At 38.2% G+C, this 21744-nt stretch overlaps 2 protein-coding genes across 5 annotated transcripts in view; one reads left to right on the top strand and one right to left on the bottom strand.

Moving 5' to 3' along the window:
- Positions 1-2001: 2001 nt before the first annotated feature.
- LOC117609188 (very long chain fatty acid elongase 7) overlaps positions 2002-21744 on the bottom strand; it is a 38863-nt gene continuing 19120 nt past the window's right edge. The window contains exons 1-4 of one of the 4 annotated variants that reach the window (XM_034335199.2): positions 3761-9210; positions 3605-3678; positions 3253-3524; positions 2003-3173 (exon numbers count right to left, since the gene is read on the bottom strand). In XM_034335199.2, the coding sequence (XP_034191090.1) occupies positions 2667-3173; positions 3253-3524; positions 3605-3678; positions 3761-3780 (873 nt within the window). In that variant the 5' untranslated portion in view covers positions 3781-9210 and the 3' untranslated portion in view covers positions 2003-2666. Of the gene's footprint in view, positions 3174-3252; positions 3525-3604; positions 3679-3760; positions 9211-9234; positions 10291-21744 lie in introns of those variants that run through there. The other 3 variants (XM_034335200.2, XM_076692053.1, XM_034335198.2) reach the window with 3 other exon arrangements.
- Drep4 (DNA fragmentation factor-related protein 4) lies at positions 13725-21259 on the top strand. Its single transcript, XM_034335187.2, has 6 exons — positions 13725-14205; positions 15319-15420; positions 16822-16951; positions 17111-17322; positions 17635-18215; positions 18294-21259. The coding sequence occupies exons 1-6, from the start codon at positions 14149-14151 to the stop codon at positions 18451-18453; spliced, it is 1242 nt and encodes a 413-aa protein (XP_034191078.1). The 5' UTR covers positions 13725-14148; the 3' UTR covers positions 18454-21259.

Raw genomic sequence — 21744 nt, 5'->3', positions numbered from 1 at the left:
AATCTCTCAATTATCAAGGAATTTTCATTGACATGTGCGTCGTGCTTCGCATATCATTTCTGTAGGCGCTAATGTCAATATCGATGCATGATAATTTTAACTTGAAGCGGATGGAGAGGTCCCACGGGTCCCGTAGGTCCCACAGTCGTGACCCTTAAACGATGAAAGGACGTCGACCAGTGAATAATCGATGAATTTGCTGCTCGCCTTCAATATATGCGTTACTTATTTTCAATTTTTAAATACCAGTTTAGCGAAGAACATTGATGATTTATCTAAAAATATTTCTAAAAACAAATCTCTGAAAACAAAATACTTATTGTTAATAAATGTTGTCGATACAGTTTCGCTTTTCTTAAGAACGATATAAAAATGATAAAAGACAAGTGTAAATATTGATTCGGGGTTAATATACCCTTAAGCTCTTAATGGTTATTAGAGGTTGGGATTAAGTTCTCAATATACGCAGTGCTTTGCCACATTACAGCAACAAGGGCCGCTGGCGTCCGGAGTTGGGGCTCCGGGCGCTTTTGCACGCGGCCCGCGGAGAGGCCGATACCGGGTACGGCCCCCGGTGTCGGCCACAGGGTAGGCAGCAGGGAGAGGTCCATAGACCTTCTCCGACATGGGCACATGTATGCCAGGCGTGGAGGTCTCCGAGGTAATACACATAAGGTCTCGGAGACCTCCTTTAGCGCCAGTGTTGGTCGCCGTGGGGTTTTAGTCAGTAGGAATCTGACACTCTCCCGCCGTCCTCCCCCAGGGGACGGTGGGGGGTCTTATGCAAGATTTCCCCACGTTAAAAAAAAAAAAAAAAGAAAAAAACACATTTATAGCCATTGTTTCCCTTTCATTGGATCCTTTCTGGATCCTTTACATTCCTGCATCCCTTACATTCCTGGATCCCTTACATCCCTATACCTCTTATGTTACGGCATTAGACCGCGAAAAATTTAGTTCCTTTTTTCAAAACCAGATGGCGCTGATTCGACATCGAAAATTTAGTTCACATTTTTGCCGCCAGAGGGGCAAAATTACTGCGTGCTTTAGTTCCTTTTTTCAAAACCAGATGGCGCTGATTCGACATCGAAAATTTAGTTCACATTTTTGCCGCCAGAGGGGCAAAATTACTGCGTGCTTTAGTTCCTTTTTTCAAAACCAGATGGCGCTGATTCGACATCGAAAATTTAGTTCACATTTTTGCCGCCAGAGGGCCAAAATTACTGCATGCTTTAGTTCCTTTTTTCAAAACCAGATGGCGCTGATTCGACATCGAAAATTTAGTTCACATTTTTGCCGCCAGAGGGGCAAAATTACTGCGTGCTTTAGTTCCTTTTTTCAAAACCAGATGGCGCTGATTCGACATCGAAAATTTAGTTCACATTTTTGCCGCCAGAGGGCCAAAATTACTGCATGCTTTAGTTCCTTCTTTCAAAACCAGATGGCGCTGATTCGACATCGAAAATTTAGTTCAAATTTTTGCCGGTAGATGGCACTGTTTTCGAGAAAAATTTATTTCAAATTGTAGGAAATAAAGTGATTTGTGGGTTGCAGGGCTATAAGGGAAGCAGGGTTGTAAGAGGAACAGACATAGGGCGATGTCAAGGATTGAAGAGTGTAAGGGATGGAAAGGTGTAAAGGATAGTGGGATGTTAGGCATACGGTGATGTGAGGGACGCTGGGATGTAAGGGTGATAGAGGAGGAAAGGATGCAAGGATATAAAGAAAGCGTGGATGTAAAGGATGCAGTGATGTAAGGGATGCAGAGATGTAAGGGATGCAGGGATGTTGTGGACACTGTAGTATGAAAGGCACGGGGATATAAGGGGCCTGGGGATGTAAGGGACACATGGATATAAGGGGCCACGGTAGTCTATGACGTCTATGAAGTGGAATAAAATAATGAATTACTGGGAAGGGTGGGCAAAATGAGGAAACAAGTTGAGTAAGTTATTTAAATAATTTGGAAAGGAAATGAAGTAATTTAAATAAATAACTCACGTGCTCTTTTGAAATGATTTATTTACCAAGGCGGATGAAGTGAATACAAGTTTGTGAAACAATTATTTCAATGATTGACTGATTTCTAATAAGATAGAATTAAAGGGAATCGAAATTGTGTCTTTTCACTGTCAGTGCAAGTGTGGTAAGAGAGGGACCGATAAATCATGCAAGATTATCATACCCACTGTGCCCTGTACATACAGACTTTTTTTTTACGTCGGGGAAATTTTCGAAAGACACCCCGCCGAGCCTCTGTGGAAGCTGTACATACCTGTAGGCGCTGGTAATAGACTGAATGGTAAAATGCTGTTCAGTAATCTGCCTTACCAACTCAGTTGGAGGTACAGAGTTATTCTATGAGATCGAGGTTGATAACGATCGAAGAACTCTGTTCAGCGATCGATCGATTTCTGCGTTATCAATACTTTGAACAAGGCGGAAATTTCAAATATGATGCGTAAACTTTTACCTAAGAAAAGATCATTTCTCGCCTTTCATTCCGAACAGTTTTCCAGAAATCGCTTAGTTCTTATATTTGAAGAACGAACACATCCGTTAAACACTCAACAAACCTTTCATTAAATTTATTCTAAAGAACTTAAAATAATTAAATGAACGTGAACAGTCTAGGATGATCAATGATTAGTGTATCCGATGTACTCTCATTCTGGTTTGTTCTTAACCGTACCATTCGTGCACTCTTTCGTGGCACTCACTCGCTTTTTAGTATAAGTTTCAACATAGAACGAGCTAAACATGTAAATGAAGATAAGCGCGTTCAGACAGAGTAGAAATGAGATCGGTTTCGGGAAATTGCATCCATTGAAAAACACCTGCAGATTGTGCAGGAAGATGATACTAAACTGGATCAATTGTAACGTCGTCAAGTACTTCTTCCACCAAAGATATTTGTTCATGTGTGGCCCTATCGAGGAGAGCATGTAGTAGGCATACATGATGACGTGGATGAATGCGTTGATGACACCGAGCAGAGTACCATGACCCCCGGGCAAATAACGTACTCCAATCCAAGCGCAGAATGGCATCAGGGAATGGTGGTAGACGTGCAGGAACGAGATCTGACGTTGTTTCTTCCGCAGAACAAAGAAGACCGTATCCAGCAGCTCGAACAACTTGCACAAGTAATACAAGTGTACACCTCGAGCTATCTACAAGGTGGAAACCAGTTGATAACAATCTAATTTTTCTATGATTATGCGATTATTCTTTAAATCAGAGTAAACTTACCCTAAGAGCCATTGGATTGTTCGAATAATCGACAGGTTGACAGCGGTAACTGTATTGTCCTCCCCATCCAGCCATCAACCCCTCGTAAACGAGATATATGCTGAGCAGTACTTGTATGAAATTGTATAAGATCATTACATTTCTTAATTCATATGGCTTCTTGTCTTTCATGTACCTCGGTCCGGCTGAAACGCTGAAGTAGACATACGTGACAATGATCATGAACAATGGACCTGGCCCTGTTACCAAAAACCAATCGCTCGTCCGTGGATCTGTAAAAAGAGTATAATCACAAATGTTACGAAACATCCTGTGTATTCGAAAAGATTACTAGATTATAAATGCACGTTACCAGGTTTGTTATAGACGATGTCTTTGTACCAATCCACGATACCCGACATTGTTCTTCGTGTTTTTCTGATGAACCTGAAAAGAAGAAAACAGAGACTTAATATATACAGTTAATCTTTGCTGATTGCTACAAACGTCTATAATCAATGTTGCTTACAACTTCTTAATCGCATTCATCGAATTCCCTCGATCGGAAGATTAAAGTTGTTCATGAAACGAATATCATTAGAGAAAATTGATAAAGTGGGTAAACATCAAGAAAAACTTGTAGCGAAGTACAAGGTGAAATAACTCATAAATATATGAATGTATACAGGTATTTTTTAACAAAATTGGATTTTCCATTTTATAGATGAGTACAATGTTTATAAATTCGCGCTGAAACCCTTTTTGCGAGAGAAGGTGAATCATGAAAATCTCCTGGTCTGAAAACGTCATTGACGAAATCCATCAACATTAACATGAATCAGCGAAAATCAACCAAGTGCCCTTGGATCTGTGATGAAGATACGGGATAAAATGCATCTCTTTCTAATTGCTCGAAGCGCAATCAACCTGGACAGAATTGTGCTCTGTCGCAAGAATAATGAAAGATTTACAATAAGACAGTCTTCTATTTGTAGGAGGCGTTATAACACCTGGACTATAACAGAAGATATTGGTGGATATCAATGATCGATCATGAGATAGATTTGTCTAACGATACTATTTCAGAAAGAGTTACGTAAATTTGAAGGACAGTAAACGAGGCAAGAAACACGCTTCCTAGTTGGTATTAATTAGGTGCTACAATGTATTACAGCTGATTGATTTCTTCCGGATCGAAGCACGTGTACACCTGCATAAGTCGATTTCGTCGATTACGGCAGTGCTTTCGAACTATTAATCGCCTTGTTCTTTTTTCAGAAGTATCACAGGCTTTGTATCGTTCAACTCCCTCTAAATCAAAGTTTCTTATGAGAATTTGTAATTCCTTAACGTAAAATGCAACAGAAACTTTATCGAGAATCAATTTGATTAGGTGATTAAAATCCAGCAATTAATTTACGATAGAAAATGAAGTTCGATGAAGTCATCAATGAAATATATGGAATAACAATAATTCTGCGAAAGGTAAATCCAGATTACTTGCGTAGGTGGAGTAGGAAGCAAATACCATTTATAATAACACCTGTTACCGTTACAACGCGCACTGTTATTCATATCAGATCGACAAAAATAGAAAACTCGCCTTTGTAATTGAAGATAATCGTTCAAGAGACAAAGAGTTCTTCGAAGTGGTCAGAAAGGAAGAAAAAAGTGGAAAATGTAGTGTTAATATAGCTAGGGAAACCTATCGTTCTCGTAATTGTAATTCGTTTCCGCTAACTGTACTTCAGACTCTAGGGAATGAAAGATGAAGAAGAGAATGAGGGAAACATCGTGACTCTTAGCTGGTAGAATGACTGGAAGGGCCCAGAAACCTCGAGGAGGAACTCTAGCTAAGAACCAAGGTGAACGAGATCGTTAATGCTCGACCGTTTCTTCTGCGCCCCTTTGCTTTACCTGACCTATGGTTCGACGACTTTTTTATGTTTAAAACTCGCCCGAAAATCCCCGTGGCTCTCTATAGAAACCTGAAACAGTGCTCTCTCCAACACATGTCCGAGTGTTTGTGTTGTATCTGAAGATCAATACGTGATAATTTATTTGTATATCCTTCGACGAAGCCAAGGCTTTATGAATATTAACACTTCCGCGGCTGATAATCTTCTCACTTGCGTAATATTACAAGTCGAATGCAATGATCTTTCATGTAAAAATGATTATCGCACTATTCTAACATAGAAAAACAAGTATAACAAGAAACTTGCTTCAAAATATTATTATGGAGTTACATGAACAGTTCATTAACTGTTAAGAAGCTAATTAAAAATGGAAAAGATGAATTCGATATCTATTGTGATTTTGAGAAGATGACATGTTACTTAAAATACCTAACCCGGTCTAATCCTGTACATCGATCACTGTCATTTCGGTTCGTAAAACGCCTTCAGACGGCAACCCGACTTCTCAGAATCGTTAAAGGTAGAGTAAAAGTAGGCGATTCGTAAACATCGCGACACCAACTCTGCTACATCGCACCTGCAAATTACAATAATTTTGATGTCGCAACGAAAATATTTTCAATCTTCTAGCTCCATTCTCCGTTCTATTAGAGAATGCATTGTTCAGAGTCCTAGAATCGCAGTGCCGAAGGCGAAAATTGATCATTTCTAAAAGAAGATTATTCAGAAATTTTAGCGGACTGAAACCCACTTTAATTACTTTTCACATCTATACGAGCAATTTTACCAAGCCTCAGACCAACTAGTCATTAAAGTCGTTCGGAATTATAGACAAATAAAAAGTTAAACATTGAAACGATAAACTTTTAATGGGTCGTCTATAAGATTTCTGCAAAAACTAAATTCCTGAACATTTCAACTCTTCGTCAGAGAAGAATTTCTGACATAATCATCCATATATGTACATTTCAGAGATCAGTGATCCTGTCGAGCGAAACACGTCATTTCGGAACAAGGAACAAACTGAAACACATTTGTGTGAACCGTTAACCATAATGTCAAAGATAAAAGACCGACTCTTCAGGGTTCAAGGTGGCCGAAGTTTACGAAAGCAATACGCATATATAGATATTGTCGGTGGTTAATCCTATAGATATCCTTGAGGAAGGAGCATAGAAGGAAAATGTATCACAACCGGTTGCAATGAAAACAAAATAATAGGTGTTTGTCTGAATGCAATCAATGCTTGTGACGCAAAACGGAAACCCGATCGAATTTGAATTACAAATGAAAACAATTTAATTCCAGTTGTTCAAATACTTTTCTTTCTCTGAAATCTTTATTATCATGAAGATTTCGTAATTTGACACAACGCTGCATGATTAATGCCGAAGAAGATGTCTAATGGAACTTCGTTTCCGTTCACTGCATGTCAGTGATTACAAAAAGTAGAAACGTAGGTAAACGTGTACGAAAGAAGAAAGGAGCATGGTTTTTATTTTAAGATCAAACAGCTGAGATAATTTAGGCATTTCGATGCTGCTCCACCTTGAAACTACTTCCGTCATAATTTATGGAACCAGAAGCAGCTGAAACCATTTGGTAATATTTCTCCGGATCAAATGCAATAGTTTAAATGTTCTTGAACCTTTATAATTCGCGAGAAATCTTAGTCTCAGCGTTAACTAATTTAAACCCAGATCCAAATGAATAATTAAACGGCTCATCGGAAGTTTGTGTAAATCAAACGAAACCGCTACGTTTATTGATATTTTAATCCATGAATTATTCATGGAGATACATCTACAGAATGAAACGATCGATCAAAATTTAAAGCTAGATTAGAATGTTTTAAATTTGAATATTGGCACTTTAGATATCTGTACCAATTGCAAGTGTAGAAAGGTTGAATGAAACACCGTTTAATTTATGTAAGTATGTAACCAGTGGTGCAAGCGGATAGTAACCTCTTGTAGAAAAAAAAAATACATCGGAAATATGCAGTAAAATGATTTCTTTCTCACGCATAATTTAATCGACTGTGGTTCTACATCATAGATTTCGCTTTAAAATATATTCACAGCCTGTACACTCATGTCAGAAAAACGTTAATTTTATTATGTTAAAAATGGCAAAAAATACCTCTACAAATAACACTGCTGTCTGTTTGCGTCAACACGTAACAAATGCATATTAATCAAATTTTTTACATCGATTTTCCATCGAAATAAACGTGTATGTTTGTTGTGAAACCCATCCACAAGTTATGAAAATGATCGAATCATTTAAAAAGTTCATCATATATGAGAATACTTGTTTAACTATTTATTCTACTGTATGTCACTGATGATCTTAGCAATTGATCGATAAAACTTCCAGAATAATTAAATAATCAAAAACAAAAAACGAAAACTTGGTTAGATGATGTTGACGTTTCGATCAGTAGAGGTTTTCAAATTACAACTCGTTGGCGTAATAGTGAACGGAGAAGCTGAGTTTTCTTCCTTTTAATCGCGTTTTACTTTCTGCCTTGGTTTTGTGGACGAAGGGCGCGACCGTAACCGTGAATGAAACCAATTCGAGTGGCAAAAACAGACTTTGGAACGAACTGGTACCTGGTAGCTGTGGATTCCAGTTTCCGAACCAAACGTAACAAATAATTTCATCTGGTCCGACTACATTTTTACGTGTACACTTTCCAATAAAAAATATTAAATCACATATTGTTTTTCATCGCAATCCATCCATGCACTTTCAAAATTTCAGATATATCCTTTTAATGCATTTCGGTTAAGGAATTTTTATAGGCAGTTAAAAAAAATCTTCGTTTACTTTTTTTTTTACAAGATTAGTGCATTTTATGGTAGTAGTATCTTTTTGCTTCGATATCATCTTCAATTCTAATAGAAAGATTTAGATGTTCTGTTATTTGTAAATTACCATTTATATGTATACGAATCACTGCGAGCAATCGGTTAAACGTGGCACACGTTGAACTAATTAAACTTTGAATAAATTTCACGGTAAGCAGCTAATTAAGCATCGGAAGTACCGTAATTCACGTATTCGTTTGCACAAAATCAGCAATTGTTTGCTTGCAATAATTATAATTTGTTGTTTTACTAATACACGAAAGGAACGTTTAGAAAATTTGGGAATAATAAAAAATATACAGAGGTAATAAATCGTATCATCATCTTCCTTTAACTGTAAAAGCTCAGGATGAATCATTACAAAATGACTGAACGAGAAGAAAAAAGTGAAAGAAACGAAGGAATCCCCAAACGTCAAGCAATAATGTAAGGAAAGAATCATTTAAAATCAGCATTCGTTAAAGTCGTGTTCGATATTATGCAAAATTTTGCGGATTCAGCATCGTTAACGTTTGAACGGGCGAACGCTGTCGTTCCATTTTATTTGTAAGAATTAAAACAATTGTGCAACGTGATAAGAATACAAATTCTTTGTGCAAATGCAAAAATATTTTCTGTTGCCGCGCGAAACAAATTATTTGTAATTGTGCTTCGCTCTTTTATTATTTACTAAATTTGAAGAATTTTCTCTTCGATCGTTTTGTTGGAAGAATATTTATCCGATGATTCGAGATGCGTTTAGCAAGACTCGATTCATTATTCAGCATGTAATTACTATTTTGCAATGTACACAACGCCGATGCATCGAATTTCGAAAGCTGATTGTCTCGAAACGAGTAGACGATTGGCCACTGATAAAACTTCTTACCAAGTCAAATACAAGCTCCCACTTTATCATACCCTTTTCTTTTAAATACTGTAATTAAAAGTGTTTATAGAATTTGACTTTTGCAATTTTACCAATGGTAATACGACAGAATGTATGTTTAATTATTAGTGTTTTAATATGTCTTGTTACACACGTCCGTTGACACTGTGGTATTTAACGTGTTAATAGAATTATGTTTGAAAGTTTCGTTAAACATACGGTGTAAAATTATGAATTTTTAAACTGTAATTAGTATGTGTTTTAACAGATCGAAATGAGATGCGAATGAATTTTCTTTCAACATATCAGTTACTAAATTAACGAAAGTTAAAATGAAACTCACCCTTATCCTGAAGAAATTGTCGAAAAATCAGCGAAAGCTCCTCTTTAACAGGTTGTCCCGTTCAAAGGAATGGCGGCGTTGAATTCACCCTTCGCTCTATTGCTTTCGATGCACCTCTACGAACGACTGTTCCTTCCGTTGCTCGATGGACGAATACTGGTTCTTGAATGGAACCAGGGGGAAAAATCGCGATCTTGTTGCTCGGATTAAAGGATGTGGAAGGAAGAAACGATCGTAGCGGGTTGTTGCTGCCGAGCGATAAGCAAGGTGTATCCGAACAGGAGGATGCTAACTGACCACTGCGAGTTAACCACAACTAGTCAGGTTGTCTGACTAACAAACGAACGTCACGTACGTTGGCAAGGTTCCTCTCTTTCCCTTTTAACTCGACTACGAACGATATTCCTCCACCGTCTGACGATACAAAGCCGTGGAGCCGTAGTCTTATATCCCTTCCAGGTAGGCTGATTCGCGATTACGCTGGACGATGGAGCCGATGTAAGATGATGTCGAAGCGAAACCAAGCTGGCTTCTTCTTCGTCTCTCCTCACCTCCCCTTGCTTCTTGTCTGCGTCAGTATTTTCGACTGATTTCAAGCTCGATCGTCAGCCGTTTTCTTCTTTCAATAATAATAATTAGTCGTCGTCACCTTTTCTCTTTTTACTCGGCTTTCCATCGTATTTCGTTCTTATACCGTCTACACAATCCGGCAGGTACCACGGAATTCTGAATATCCTGACATATTTTTCAAAGGGTTAATAACTGCTAAATAATACTGTAATATACGGCAAATTTTGCAGTTGCACACCCAGAAAATAAAGAGAAAGTAAGCAGCTTATAAGAAATCAACACAATTTTTTACATATATGGAATCAATTGTTATGATGTATGAAACCCATTTCTCACCTTAGAAACAATGTAACATTGCATTATAAACGAGATTTAAGCTGCTAATTTATTGCAAACAAATGCAACTCCCACGATACCCAGACTGTTTTCATAATCAATTTTACTTTGCTACATCTATTGAAATGCATTAGTGACAAAGTTGATATGCTGATTACAATAGTAAAAGTGCAAGCATTGCTGCAGACATGTGCAATAATATATGCTACAACGTATCGCATAAGTAATTAATGGAGCAAGCAATTACTTGGTGTTTAAATTTTTAGAGAGACCCATCTTCCATATTATTGGCAATCCTGTTATGTATCTAATTGAAAACCATCGTATCACTTGATCTATTAAATTCGCTGTTTCATAAAAATCGATGATCACCTCGTAGAGAAATGCAATGTCGAGGAAACGATAATGCGCAAGAATATATGATTTTGCATAAATCTTTACGTATTTACCAGTGGTATTAAATCTTTAACATACTTGTTTCAGGATAATTGAAAGTAGTAAATGAATATTATGCAATTTGTGAAAAAGATTAATAGATACGTTCTGAAAGTCTAATATGACGGAAAATTGACGCATTAGTTACAAACAAAAAAAAATAATGGAAAATCAATCGGTAAGTACTGATCGAACGTATGTAATTTTCAATATAAACCTGATAAATTATGCTTTAAAAAGATCTACACTTATAAGGCGGTTAGTTTGCAATAACTAATAAGTGAATTCTAGATATTCAAAATTGCATTTATGAGTTATCCAGCACTCACGAAGTACCTACCAGTAGTTCGGACCAGTATGAACGGACCATTCAAGGTTCCACACAGCACTTTTCATAGAATTATTACGACCCTTACATTTAGAAATTATTATACATACCTTGAAGTGTGACGGAAGCAGTATCGGACATCCATCAAACACTTGTCAGTGCCATTGAATAAACGAACCATTCAAGGTTCCATACTCCACTTTTGATTCAAATATTCTGAACTTTGCTTTTAGAAAGTCGCCGTTTACAATTAAGGAAAAAATGGCAGAGTACGTAAACGCACTCATCAAGTAGCTGTCAGTAATTGAAGCAATTAAGTAAACGAAGCATTCAAGGCTTTGCGTACTACTTTCGATTGGAATACGAATGATGCATTTAGAAGGTACTTGCTGCAATTAAATTCGTAAGCATCCATTGAGTGGTCGTTCATTTTTAATTATGGTTAAAAAGTCAAATAAAATATATATTAGTACATTAAAGATGTTGAAACTTTCAGTTTGCAGTGCTAAGAAGAATCGCCACTGGTTTAATCAATGAAATTCTCTGACAAAGTGTTTGTATAAATTCCTCGAGTATAAGAAGCTTACTTTAATCGAATAAGTAAATAGTCATTTGAGCAATCGAATACTACGATTCATCTTGCTTTCAGTGCATCCTTGATTATCCAAGGAAAAAGAGATTAGAAAGGAATTTACGTTATAATAGAAAAGTTGTCGACGATAACTATTTATATTCCACGCTTTCCAATCAAGTCGACATAAAGCTGCATCAGTTTAAAAGCGTACAAAGTGAACTTATATATCAATAGCTGGAAGTCTCACATTGCAAAAGATTTATAGACTTTAAAATGTTTGCTGTAACGAAGAGTCATTAAAGAGTAGCGTCACAAATTTAACTTCAATGGAATAATTAATAAGCGAAGAGTGATGAAAATGTCTTCAACGCCAGCGAAGTTACGATAGTAATAATAAAGAGTATTTGCAACCGGAGTCGTTGCAAATTAGCAAACGAGCAAATTAGCAAATGAAGAATAATGAGAAAGTTTTGCAGTTTGCAACAACGCTAACGCAATTAAATGAAAAAATCCTGGAGGATGAGTCTTTGTCTTTCAAAACGATGCTTCGACGACTTTAGCCTCCAGGATTGAATCTATATAAAAATCTCAAGGTTTCTGAACATGGTTGGATTGATCGTGAGTTCTAGAGGATGGAACTAAATGACGACGCATTTTTAAGTTGAAAAAGGAAGAAGACAAAAGACCACCTCGGACTTGGAGGAAAAATCTTCAAGTATCCAGTGATTCCGTTGCGTAGCAACGCGCGACATGTAATTTTTCCCGATTGATTATGCAATTATAGTGAATTACAGGTGGTCGATTACATCCGTTTCGAGGGAGTTGAAGTATCTGCAGAGGTACACTTGAAAGTTTGCCGCGTGAAGGACTCGCGAAGGACTTTGTAACTGGGTACGCTTTTATTGCGAGTAACCTACCGCCTTTGGGATGAATTTTATGTTCGTGAAAGAATGCAAAGCCGCAAAAAATCGATTGCAGTTTCTTGTCATTTTCTTTCGAGACCTGATTTCAACTGCACAAAAGAGAGAAACGAGGCAAGGGTATATATCTGTCTCGCAAACAAAATAGTAGGAGAGATATGTACGCAACTGCAAAATTATACTCAACATAAGTACAGGGTGTTTCAAGAAATTTATGGTAAATTTGACAAAGCAAGAATGGAGCGATAACTTTGGCTTAAAATGAAAAGTACACTTTTGAAATAGACGACATTTGGTAAGTTTAAGAAACTTTGACTGTTGTAATAACTAAAACCAATCTCGAAACTTTGAACACGTTTTCCTCGAGACTGTTGGCAGAGTTGGTGGTAAATGTTTCTCGGACACCGTTTGCCTTGAAATTTTCACAACTCTTTCAAAAGAGATGTATCTACCCTTAAAACTTTTCAAAAATGAAAATATATTAAGATGTTTCTTTTTTTTCTTAAAAGGTGCTTAATGAACTCGTTCGAAACGGTATCCTGTAATTTTTCTGCACGAATAGGTTAATTGCCCGCCCTAGATAGCATTCATAACGTCGGCTTAAGAATAACCGTAGGGTAGCCTTGAAAAGTAGCAAGGTTAAAGTTGACGTACAACGTCAAAAGGTGTAATCTCCTTTGAGAGGAACGATAAATAATTTACTTCCAGAGATTGATTTAATAACGAATGTATCAGGTTGTCTCCTATGTCTCTACTGGAATATTAGACTTATCCTTTACCACGTGTCATCTTGGTCCACCTGGAATATGTCCTTCATAATATGCAAAATTGTTCTGTTCTAATGAAGGTTTGAAGGTCAATTTCATTTTTTTATAGTAGAATGTCATGTGTTCATACATTCAAGGCTATATATGATGATGAAATAAATATTCTTATATTCGCTATTCTTTAGCCCACCCTGTAGAAGGATCCCTAATAGCGCGATCTATTAACGCGTAAAAGCCCATTAAAATCAAAGCTCTCCTTATCAATGGAGCAATCACTGTCCAGACCACTCTACTTTACAATATCCTGAAATAAAATCACTAAACTTCATTTCTAAATAATTTCAATGAAGGTCGAAGGAGAAAAAGAGCTAACGATTCGAGTAATCATCATCATCATCATCATCCTCGCAAGAGGAATAGATAAAAACGCGGAGGTTGACGGGTTGCAGGGTATTATGGGCAGCGGTAATACCGCGAGGTGGCGCCATCTAGCTGCAGAAATAACTGCAAGAGTGGCTAGCAGTTCGCAGGCGCATTTCCCGATGCATTCTCTGATTTCAGCCGGACCGAGAAGCGTCATTCCTTCCCCGTGATCCGTCGACGGTAGAACCACTTTTTCTTCTCTTCGCACACCCTTTCTCATCCTTTTTCCTCGTCGAGTGATACGTGTGCGGTTGCTTACCAAACGGCAGTCATCATCTTTGTAACAGCAACAAGCTTCTTCGATTTAGTTTTCTTCTTTCCTATCCTTCTGTCTCGCTCCGTCTCATTCCTTTCCCCACTCTTCAAGTTCCCCTTCCGTTGGTCGACGTTGACCGATAAGCGAAGCGTTCCACTGTCAGGGTCGAAGAAAGAAGAGGTCGGGGTCCGTGCCAGCTGTTCGCGAGCTCGTGTCCGCTATTCAACCCGTTCTTGAACTTCGCTCTTCTTGGTCCCTGATCATCCACGGACGACACAGTGTCTGGGACACAGTGTCTGTTCACCATGTCGCTCATCACCGGCTGCTTCCGACGACTGACCGAGGCGCCAACCAGAACCGAGGTAAACAAGAAGACTTGTGCGTTTGATATTGTCCTCGGTGTTCTTCAGACTATCTGGTATTATTGCTTATCTGCATGCGGCTGATTCACAATGAGATATTGTTATGAAACGAATGTTTGATACTTGGTAGATGGTACCAGACTCGTAAGCTGCGTAAGCAGAATAAAACGCCATAACGATGTTTTCATCGTCATTAATTCGATTACAGATGTTTATGTGTTAATCAAATTAGATAAATTCATCAGATAGCGTCAGACAACTGTCAAAACACAGATACCCGCAGAAGACATTAATCATTGTCGCATGCATGAAACGCATATATATGTCTTTGTCTCTGGTTAATACCTAGCCATTGTATTTTTTACTTGTACTCTGGTCGCTTGAACAAAATCTCGAGCTTGTCAGTTAGCGAAAAATAAAAATGGAAAAAAATCAAGGACCACGTTACTCGAGTGCAGCAGTGTTTTTGTAAGCTCAGGGTCGAATTTATGCCGATTTGACACGCCGGTTGACACGCGAGAGAAGCGTTTTATCCATGGAACTTCGACTTTCGATTGGTGTTTGCTTTGCCGAGTGACCGCGATTAAACGTCGTTGAATGCGATGTGGGTCATCGAAATAAACTGTGACACGAGCCTATCCGCTTCCGTGCGACCTTGAACGGTATCACTTCACAATGAAACTTTTTTAGGCTTTAACTCTTTCTTCACGATCGTGTAGCTTAGATAAATTCTTGTTATCTCTATTGTCACGGCGAACAAATGCTGTCAACATTTACTTATGCAAAATTATTCCATTCTGGATTCCAAAGCTTTGCTGATCCCTCCGATATTAGCACGTGTGACAACTTACTAATCAGATTCGATCACGTTCGTGTCGATTCATTTCAATGATTCATTCGGGAAACATTATCCCGAGATCCGTGCTGGATTTCCATGAAATTCATTAACCTTTCCATTAGTCCTTTCATGGTTGATCTATGCAAAACTTGAAGCTTAACTTTTTGTTTGACAATCGAGAAGCTAATATTCTATCGCGACGCAATGAATTTCGTTTAACGAATAAAAAATGTAACTGATTAAAGTTTAAGCGAGCTGTTTATCATTGTTTGCAGTTGAAAGGGTACAAGGTAACGGACGTGAACCGTACACGAAAATTCGGCGTCGCCTGTAGGAGCCTTCAGGAGCTGAAACGGAAAGCCTGCGCTAAATTAAACGTGAGTATCGCGCACTGATTAACGCCCGCAGCGTTTATTTAATCGACGTATCGTCCGATTCGGGAGATAATAGAGTGAGAGAGACAGATAAGTCGTTGGATGAAAACCGGATCGCGGCTCCACGAGGCTTTTACATGTCATAATAAAAGTTGCCGGCTGAAACTGGGTCATAAAAGCCTCGCAGCTTATCCACAGAGCCGCTTCTGGAAAATTGTAACACGTCCTTTTCTCTCACGAGTTCGGGATTTCGTTACCAACGTGTTTAAAGCGGGCCAAACTCGTTCCACCGGCGGAATTGTTAAAAAAAAAAAAATTTATTCTTTCATCAAAATCGACCTACTTTAACAGGCGGCGTATTAAATTTATTTTTCAGATCCTCGTGTCATCAATATTGATAGCGAAAAGCAGAGCTCAAAGCGGAGCTTAGTGAAATAGACTTTAAAGCTTTCTACTTTAGAACTTGAAAGTTTAAACATCCGATAGATTATTTCGCGTGTTGTAAGAAAATCGTAAATGGAAGGCCCTAAAAGAATAATGCCGGCTAAATGAACTTGAAAAGTTTTATAATCTTCCGAACTTCGATATTCTCCAACTTCCCCTCCTATCAGTACTTGCTAAACGTTGTTATCAAAGTTCCGAAAATCAGTCAACAACTCGCGTTTCTTCGGCAGCAAACTTATAGACCGAGGGAGAAGAATCCTTGAACCTCGGTTCGTCCCTAAAGAGACTCTATCGCGTAACGGAGATCGCGATAGCGGAAGCGTAGTTAGACCCGTTAAACTAATTAACTTGAGAAGAGGACAGAGAGGATTAAGGTTGAGAGGAGCGTTTGGTGGCTAGGTTAATCCGGTTGCGGCTCGACCTTGTTGCTGGATCGCGTTCGCCTGCAGCGTGCAGCTCTATCGAACCAGCCGGGCCACGGGCAAGGAGCAGATTCAATGTCAAGGTCCTCCGGATCCCATCACTCGAGCCAAGATTTTTCTTCCGTTTCCGCTTTCCTCGTTCGATGCTTGCCAGCTGGACGACTGGATCTTCGAGTAAACTGGCTGAAAAAGTGCAATTCTGAGACGCGCCTCATCGATTGCACGTGGTGTTGTAGCTTTTGTGTACCAAGGCTGATTCCGGCGATCGAGGTCGCACGTGGTACTATTTTTTTTTCTCGTGCTAGAGGATCTTGGAACTTTTACACATCTTCGAGTCTATATTTGCCTAACTATGGCAAATTGTTTGCTTTCAATAAATTCGTTAAACATTCTTCAATAATTGGTGATGTTATTTGAGTATCAAATAACCAATGAACTGTAGATGATGTAAATACCATGGAACATAGTCCAGCGATGTTACATCATCGCTTTAGGAATGAAATAAAGAACAGAAAGGTAAGGCCTTTTTTATTCTCAGGTGACGAACGATCTTGCCGAAGTCAACGTTTTCCTGTTGGACGGTTCACTGATCGACGAAGAGTACTTTTCCACGCTCGAACCTCAGACAACGATCATTATACAGAAGCCTGGTGAGAAGGTTTTAACAGGTTAGTGTTCTTCATCGATCACTTTCTCGACGAACTGAAATATACTAAGAGAACAAAGAATTCTGCAATTATTTCTGAAAACAATAAATCGCTTGATGTTTATAAAAATCTGCGATTGTAAAGCTGCATAGATTCTTGAAATTCAGTCTTTGTTTGCAGACGCGGACCTGCTGTACGATACCTTGAGGCGAGTCAACATCGATTTCCTGACTGCCGGTATCAAGGCGTCCGAGTTCCTCACAGAGCACCTTAAAACCAAGGTCGCTATTCTAAATAACGCGTTGAACAAAGACGACTCGAAGACGACGTTCAGCACGAGGGACGAGCATCCGGAATGGTTCCGCGGCTTGGAAACCAACTGTACAACCAAAGTGAGTCCTCAATTTTATCTAATTCTCCGCCAACAAAACCAAGGTACAGGTTGGTTTAGCTCCAATAACCAGTGGGCAGCTTGATATAGCGACAGAGCTTGTACTTTGTATTATAATGAACAATAACGGCAATTCTATTGGCGATTTGCCGAAAACAGTAACTCTGTTCCACGCTGATTACGAACCAATGACAATAGAATATTGACAATAGAATCTACTGACCTATTTCGATCAACTGCTATTCGATATTCGTTGCGTGAAAGCCTTTCCAAAAATCTCCTTCGACCCATTAACGGAAGTATCATTTTACAGGAAGCGTATATGCATCGCAAGTGTCAAGACAGGGTACGCGGCTACCTTTACAAAACGATCGATCAGATCAAATCATCGGAGACGTTTGCAAAGGATCCTCGAGCCAGGAAACAGCTGTTGTACGCGATAGCTTTCTTTAAAATGCAGTTGAAAGAGGACCACTATTTTGGCCACTATTTCGATAGAACTCGAGCTAAGATGGAGTCATTGAATAGTGTTGACGAAAGTGATTCCTCGGTTTGCTACGATCATTGTCCCTGTAGGCTGAGCTGTTTGGACGGCAGCACGTACTTCCGTTTATTCGGAACAATGAATCAATCCTGCGTGGATGGCGCGAGAAAGAAGGGCACGCAAACGGATTCAATATCCGACGAGGAACAGGAAGCGGAGAACAATTATCCTTACACTGTTAAAAGGAATGACAGGGTGTCTTGTGTAGCGATGTGCGATCACAAGGGTGAATTTAGGTGCTGCGGTATTTGGAATGCGGAGAAGTGTTCGTACGGGGACAGACACAAAATCAACCCTTACAGATCGAGGGAAGAGCTTATACTGTTTTCTACGTGGAATTTCGATCATAAGTAAGTCTATCTTCCTATATATTTACGTATTCAGTTTAAATAAATGAAAGTCTGATGAAATTCCTTGGAATTTTTTAGGATCGAGAGATCGAGAACCTTGATACCGATGCTTTTGAAGTTGTCATCGCAAGGAATAGCCAACGAAACGGACATTCTCGATATTTATGACAATCTTTTCACTTTAAAGAATTTGAGGCTGGTGCACATCGTGTGCCACGATAAGGGCTCGCACAAATAATTTAATCTAATACCAGGCTAATTTGTTGGGAAGGTGATCAAATACGTAGAACGAGCTCTGAACGTAAATCTAATTGTTCGTATGAAAACGTACCTACCTACTTGTAAACTGCTGTTGATAGTTGATAGATTTAAACGTTTATTAATGTCGTATCCGATCGTAATTCCGTTGCGCCGCAAAAATCACAAGCAATAACGATCGACGAACTATTTTCTTCTGGCTGGTAGATCGTAAGTCATCTTTCCTAGACTACAATATTGAGACTTAATAACGATACTGCACTAATGATTTTTTAAACGTTTATCTTATTAACGATAAATCTGACTATATGCACCGTAACAGTGAATGTAAAGTAAAAAGATCACACGAACTTCTCGATCTGTTGTTACACTCTTGGTAAGAATGGTAGCCGTTGATAATGTAAACACAGACTTTTAGAGAATCATAAACGACAACTTTTTTAACACATTTTTAACGACTTCTTTACGTATAACTATCGATATTGTAAACTTTCTATCGAAATCTCGCTGAGTACAGCGAAACGATGTTTATTCTTCTTCGTGCACAAACAAAAAGGGGACCTCCCTCGCGAGGGAGCCTTGATTTATCGTACAGGGTTGGGCGCAATGGAATAATCACGGATCTAAAGAGAATTTATTGAAACGAGTCGAATATGCTCGTTGAAAGGACTGTTGCTTAATTGCTTGGAATTTTGCAAGAAAGTGATCTAAAATCAAAAAGACAGTCCTCACTTTTGGACGGGTTAGAGATTATCTTTAGAAAGTGTACTCTCTAGGATTCGAGTATCTTTCGAATATTTTTCATTCGACTGGTCGATCAATGACAAAACCGAAGTTCTGATATACATATACATATATTATACATATTCGTTACTAAATTTAGAAGATATATATATATATATATACTACATTGTACATCACAGATCAATACTTAACACTAAAAGGGTAGCAATAATGTTACAATAAATTTTTTGCTGTAATTTGGCAAATAAATAAAATACATTTCAGAAAACAATTTGCCCTAAACAATTTAAATATTATAAATATGGCCAGGATATTGAATATTGATCTGTGATATACAACTGGTTCATCCTATACACGTATACATACGAAATATGTATATGAAAAATGATAAAAACATTTTAGAGTCCTGTGTGATATACCCGAAGCGGTGCTTCTTCCGGACAAATAAAAAGCACGAGGCAAATCAAACGGAAGGACTCGATTCGAATTGTATCTTTTTGATAATTCTTCTTTTGATATGATTTCCACTACTTGTTTCATCAGGAAACAAAAGTATCGTCAATTCGAATCACTCTTTTTATAACATCCGAATCGATGACGATGATAAATAACGGGGAATAATTACGGCTAATGATTTAGTGAATTTCAGTTGAAATATCGCCAGGGTTCTGTTCGACGTTTGGTTGGTGCGATTTCTTCGTCACGAACGTGTCGAAAATTGCTGGGTTGTAGATTTCTTTGTACACGCGAACAAGTCGTTTCTTGTCTTTGACGAGTCGTCGAAGTTGCTGGTATTTCGTATACAAAGTAAATATGTATGTAGTATGCAAGATTTTCGTGCTTTAGTTTGCAAGCTTTGTTACAATTTTTTTTTCAAAGAAAGTAACATGAAATTGTTCGAGTGAAACAGTGGAATCAATAATTTCACAAAGAATATTAGTTTCGTTTCAAAATTTTCAGTATACTCCACGGAAAAACCTCAGAGCTTTATTGATTTTTAATGCTCAGTTCGAAGTTACTTTAATTAAATAAAGTTAGTCAACTCTAACAACTCGAAGCACTCGTAAATAAAATTCGCTCGTGTGTCGAAATGTAATATATATTATAAGGGTGTCTTTGAAATGGGGTTACAACATTTATAAACGTTTTTTACATCTGAAAGTTAAAAAAGGTTTTGAAACTACCGCTTTTACCTTCCATGGATGGAAAAAAACTTCAGTAAACGTCATGATAACCATTCAAAGATACTCTGCATATTATCGTGATAAGCTCGAACCAAAACAGAAAAGAATATTTTTGTGGAAAATATCGCGTACAAAGAAACCTGATAATGTATCTCGATCGACGCGGCACGCAAAGTAAAATTTAAGAAAAAATAAATTGCAATACATCTTCGTAGGCTACATATAAGCATACTTATTTTTCAATGTAAAACGACTGTGTAGCACTACTCTAGGCAAATATACATCTATTTTAGGTACGAGAGATTGAGAGAGAAAGAGAGAGGAGATGGAAGAGAACCGAAAAAAGGAGTCTTCTATAATTTCTTTTGTTCCATCCCAGTTATTTCCTTCGCACAGCTACTAATTGCGTCCAAATAATTACCTACTGGTGCATTTCACCCTTTAATGATCATATTTTTCTTTCTCTTTTTCGGGTAATTATTTTCCGAGTGTACAATTTATTTATTGCAAGTGCTCTCATTTGTATTTCTCCTTTCAGCCATACATGGTATTTCAATTTTCGAAACATCCATCATATTCGCGTTATCGTATACACCGGTTGTTTCGATGTTTAATAAATGCAATTGTAAAATTTCGGAAAAGAGCAAACACGCGGGCTCGAGCGTCGATTGACCGGAAATATTCACTCGAATGGATATCGAGAGATAGAAAAATTCGAAATTTACAAGCGACAAATATTCCGTTGTAACGGTGCTCCCATTTTTGTATACGGTCACGTTCACAGGAATTTCCATGCGAGCGATAATTAAACGGGCAAGCAATTGTTCCGTGGGAAATTTATATTTCGAGGCGAACGAATTCGAGAAACAATGTAATTTCATTAATGCGCAGGAAAATACCTACTCTCGCGAGATTAAACCAGCTGAATTTCATATTTTTCTCCAATGGACGAATTCAAATAGCCGTTTCTGCTCGTTTCCCGCTCTGATCCGGTTATCCCATCGAAATATATACAGACAAGGGCGTAACTCAATTACAGGCGGTTAATTACGAGGGCAATTAAAGAAGCGATTACAAGCTAAGAACCGTCCGAGCCAGTGTCGTTTAATTTAATTGCGCTTCTAAGCTTGCCGCGTCCTTTCTCTCCTTTCTCTCCTTCCTTCGTCCTTGCTCGCGAAAACTTTTCGCCAACGTCCTAGCGAAGCCTCTATTAACATCGATATCGTTCAAGTTTCGAGCCGTCGTTATTATTTTACTGCCTCGAACCTCTCGAGTTTCGCGCTTTTTTCCATTCGTCGCGTTCATCGTTAATCTGATAATAATTAATCGTTACAGATTGCATC

Source organism: Osmia lignaria, chromosome 14 (genome assembly GCF_051020975.1).
Source record: "Osmia lignaria lignaria isolate PbOS001 chromosome 14, iyOsmLign1, whole genome shotgun sequence".
Lineage (NCBI taxonomy): Eukaryota > Metazoa > Arthropoda > Insecta > Hymenoptera > Megachilidae > Osmia > Osmia lignaria.
Note: the sequence above shows the minus strand (reverse complement) of the source record. Positions and strands in the feature narration are given on the sequence as shown.